This window comes from Indicator indicator, chromosome 6, assembly GCF_027791375.1.
Source record: "Indicator indicator isolate 239-I01 chromosome 6, UM_Iind_1.1, whole genome shotgun sequence".
In the NCBI taxonomy this organism is placed as follows: Eukaryota; Metazoa; Chordata; class Aves; order Piciformes; family Indicatoridae; genus Indicator; species Indicator indicator.
The window spans coordinates 7,156,641-7,160,724 of NC_072015.1; the positions used below are offsets into that span (position 1 = coordinate 7,156,641).

The following is a 4,084-nucleotide window of genomic DNA, read 5'->3' on the forward strand; positions in this document are numbered from 1 at the left end:
TGTCCAGGGATAGAGAGAAGGAGAAGAACAATAGCAAAATCAGGAGTCTATGTCCTCTGAAAAACTTCCCTTTATACTGAGTATTGATGTTTCCTATCTGGGATACACCAGTAACCATCTTGGATCAGCTGCTCTGGCTGACTCCCAATTGCTAATGACCTGCATCCCATGGCAGGCCAAAGATTATATCCCAGTAAAACTAGGACATTCAGACAAAAAAGCTGAGGATGAAGTTTCCTATGTATAACACATGATTCTCAGAAAGATATGACTTCTAATAGCAGACATGAGTTTTCACGTGAGAAACACCTGTTCCAAACCTGATTGTTCATATCCTTAAACATTAACAACGACACAAAGAGTAGAAAGGAAAAATGTCACTTCTAGGACAAAAGACCTGGAGACAATCAGATTTTCCCTTATCACTTTAAACCCTGGAAAAGGAAGATTTTCAGTACCTTTTCAGTGTATTAGTTTTAAGAGCAGACAAATTATATTATATCCCCCTAAAGGAAGTAAAATAAAAATGCTCTTACATGGGATTGGGAAGAGTTGGAAGTTTAAATGGAAGTGCTATTCACACTTATATACAGAAATGACAAAACACCCAAATCCATATTCAGTCTCAGCCCTGAGACTTCCTGGGCTCCTTCCACCTGGGCTTACAACCACCTCTCTAAGCCAAAAAAAACCCAAAACTTTTCAAAGCCTCCCCCAAATAGGCCAAAACCCCAGGTCTCACTTTCTGTAGCCCTTCCCCACCTCTCTACCCCCTCCCCCGCATGCCTCTGGGCCCAAATGTCACAGAAGAAATTACCTTTTCCCCTGCAAACCAGGCCACTCAAGGTTGAAACTCTCCCCCAAAACACCAAACAAGAGATAAGGTCTGGCCAGGAGAAGAGAGACGAAAAAGGGCAGAAAAGAGAATAATGTTTGTTAATGTAGTGGAGTAGATGCAGACATGATGGGACAGAATAACAGAAGATTACAATTTCCCTCTGGAGCTCCTGGAGGACCTCTCCATGGTAGGACAGCTAGGCTGGTCCTTAACCCACAACATTCAGTCCTTCTTTTGCTTCAGATCCTAAATCAGCACATTTAACTATTCAATAAGAGGGACTCTCACTGCCTTGTAAATGCATGCCCAAAAAAAAAAAAAATTGCATGGTTTTGCTTTCGTTTTCCTTGTTTGTCACATCATGACATTCCCTGTAGGCAAACTAACCTTGCAGTTGGAGAAACAGAGCTATAGGCTTTTACATGTCTAATACACCTGGATGGAAAGTGCTAACTGTCACCAACTTCCATTAAATGACATCACACAAAATATGCTTGATCTGCAGATGCTAGTGCCACTGGGAGTTAGCAACAGATTAATAACTGTGCAGACCACTGCCAGTCTGGGTTTCCAGTGTAATGCCAGATTACAAGGCCTTCCTTTTTAGCTTGCTTTCCTAAGGTAACAAAAGCATTGTTTCATATCTTCATCAATGCCGTAGTGGGATTGAGTGCACCCTCAGCACTTCTACAAGCAGAGTAGTCTAGATGACACACCTAAGGGACAAGATACCATCCAGAGGGACCTGGACTACCTTGAGAAATGAGCCTCATGTGAACTTCATGAAATTCGACAAGGCCGAGTGCAAGGTCCTGCACCTGGATCCAGAATATAGTCAGTATCAATACAGGCTGAGGGATGATGGGGTTGAGAGCATCCCTGTAGAGAAGGACTTGGGAGTAATGGTGGATGAAAACCTGGACATGAGCTAGCAATGTGCATTCACAGCCCAGAAGCCAACTGTACCTTCGGCTGCATCCAAAGCAGTGAGGGCACCAGGTCCACAGAAGGGATCCTATGTGCTCTGCTTTGGTGAGACTCCACTTGTATTACTGTACCCAGCTCTGGAGTCCTCAGCACAGGAAAGACACAAACCTGCTGAAGCAGGTTTAGAGAAGGCCACAAAAACTATCTGAGTGCTGGAACACCTCTGCTACAAGGACAGGCTGAGAGAGTTAGAGTCTTTCAGCCTAGAGAAGAGAGGGCTCTAGGGAGACCTTATTGCGGCCTTTCAGTAGTTAAAGGGAGCCCATAATAAGTATGAGGACAGTGTTTTCAGCAGGGCCTGTTACAACAGGACAAGAGGTAATGGTTTTAAGCTAAAAGAGGAGATTTAGACTAGATATAAAATGACATTTTTAACACAGAGTGGCCAAGCACTGGCATAGGCTTCTCAGAGAAGTGACTGATGCCTCATCCATGAAAATATTCCAGGTCAGGTTGGATGGGGCTTTGAGCAACCTGATCTAGCTGAAGATGCCCCTGCTCATTGCAAAGGGGTTGGACTAGATGACTTTTAAAGGTCTCTTCCAACCCAAACCAGTCTTAGGCAGTTGCACTATGTCCCTGTGCATGCATTTGCCTGTTCTACCTTCCCAAAATAATTTGTCATCAATCTGAATCTATTTCACAGGATGGCAGAAGTCACAACTTTACAATGACCTTCACAGTTTTGTGAAGAACAGGCAGCTATGTAAACAGAATCAAGGCTGAGCTTAAGTGTTTCAAGCTCACTGGCTCTTCTAGCGTCAGACTTGGTTCCAAGTTGTGGGCTTCAGCACAAGGTGGCTTCTTGCACAGGTACAATCTTGCTCCAGTTTCCTCCAGATAAATTCAGGAGGCAACACTTTACCTCTTCCCTTTTGTGTGGTGACTTTTTTTCCCCCTCCATTCTGCTGTTGTTTCCTCTCTGCTCTTGGCACACGTGGGCATGTAATCTTGGGTCTGAAGACACCACCCCTGTGGCATGCAAGCTTAATGACAGGTCTGATGACATTACCAAGCTCAGTTCTTCATGCAGCAACATGATTATGGTGAAGGTGAGGGTGAGGTTGAGCAAATGTGTTTCAACACTTCTTTCTTGGTATTTATTACCATGCCATAGCATTCCTGCAACCTGGCCTGCTGCTGCTCCAGCTGCTTGTGCAAGCTCCTGATAGAGCGCAAGAGAAGCAGCCGTCGGTACATAGCCAGCTGGAGCCGGTACTTCTCCTTCTCCTCCTTTTTCCTGTTTTCTAAGGTTTCCATTATTTTTGTTGTCTTCATCCACGTCAACTGGCCCAGGCTACAAGGGGCCATATTATCCTCAGCTCCACTGCCTGCCTCCTGCATGTGACAAGCCCCAAGGTCCATCCCAGGTAGGGGAGTGGCATCTTGCAGAGTGTCACCAGGCGCTCTTGGGACCTGCAACACCTCCAAACTCTGGTCAAGATCATAAGAGAGGCTTGTGGAGCATGGCAAGGTAATGTCCAAAGGCTGCAGGTTACTGACTGCTGCTAGGTAGGATGAGGCACTTACTGATGCATTTACAGATGTCTGATGATATTCAGCCAATCCAGAGGTTATCCTCTGTACCTGGCCACCATTCACCATCTCTGGGCCAGTCAGGACTTCTGCCTGGGCTAAGGCTTTGCTGGAGAGGCTGGACAGCCTTTCTGGCATCGCTGAATTTCCTTTGTCTTCATTAAGGATGATAAATGAGGAGCTGGCAGAACAACCAGGGGATGTCATTACAGCATCATGATTTGAGAATGGGTCTTCATTACCACTGTTATTTTGGATCACCTCTTCATCTCTTGGTATTGTGTCTACTGTCTCAGCCATTTATTGCGTGAGCTACAGAAACTTCTGTGGACAAAGTGGAAGCAAGATGATTTCATTTCCACATACACACACAGAAGCCCAGTGCAGAGTGACATTTGAAGAAAGAACCTCTCTCTATATTTAAGCAATGGACCTATTACTTTTCTAATAAAGCACAACCCTTGGGTCACTTCAGGCCATTTCTTGTGATTTGCATTAGATGTTCTTCGAGACACAACATTAATCCAATAATAATTAAAATGATCTACTGTACTATTAACATTCTCAAATCTTTAAAGGCAAGTGATCTATCCCTGCAGCACTGGCTGTGCTGACTAATTAAACAGAATACAGTTGTAAATGGGCATTGCAAGCACTTCTCCCATTGAAGAACACAGCTCTAACAAGTGTAGTTTGTAGAGACGGGCAAGTTATCAGGATTGA

The 4,084-nt window shown here is 44.5% G+C and overlaps 1 protein-coding gene across 1 annotated transcript; it reads right to left on the minus strand.

The window, feature by feature from the left end:
• Nucleotides 1-2,866: 2,866 nt before the first annotated feature.
• On the minus strand, nt 2,867-3,661 carry LOC128967782 (uncharacterized). Its single transcript, XM_054382011.1, has one exon. It carries the CDS (start codon nt 3,659-3,661, stop codon nt 2,867-2,869), a length of 795 nt encoding a protein of 264 aa, XP_054237986.1.
• Between the last annotated feature and the right edge of the window lie 423 nt (nt 3,662-4,084).

What these genes read in the sequence shown, in the direction of transcription:
- LOC128967782 (XM_054382011.1), bottom strand. Translation starts at nt 3,661, where the DNA reads ATGGCTGAGACAGTAGACACAATACCAAGAGATGAAGAGGTGATCCAA.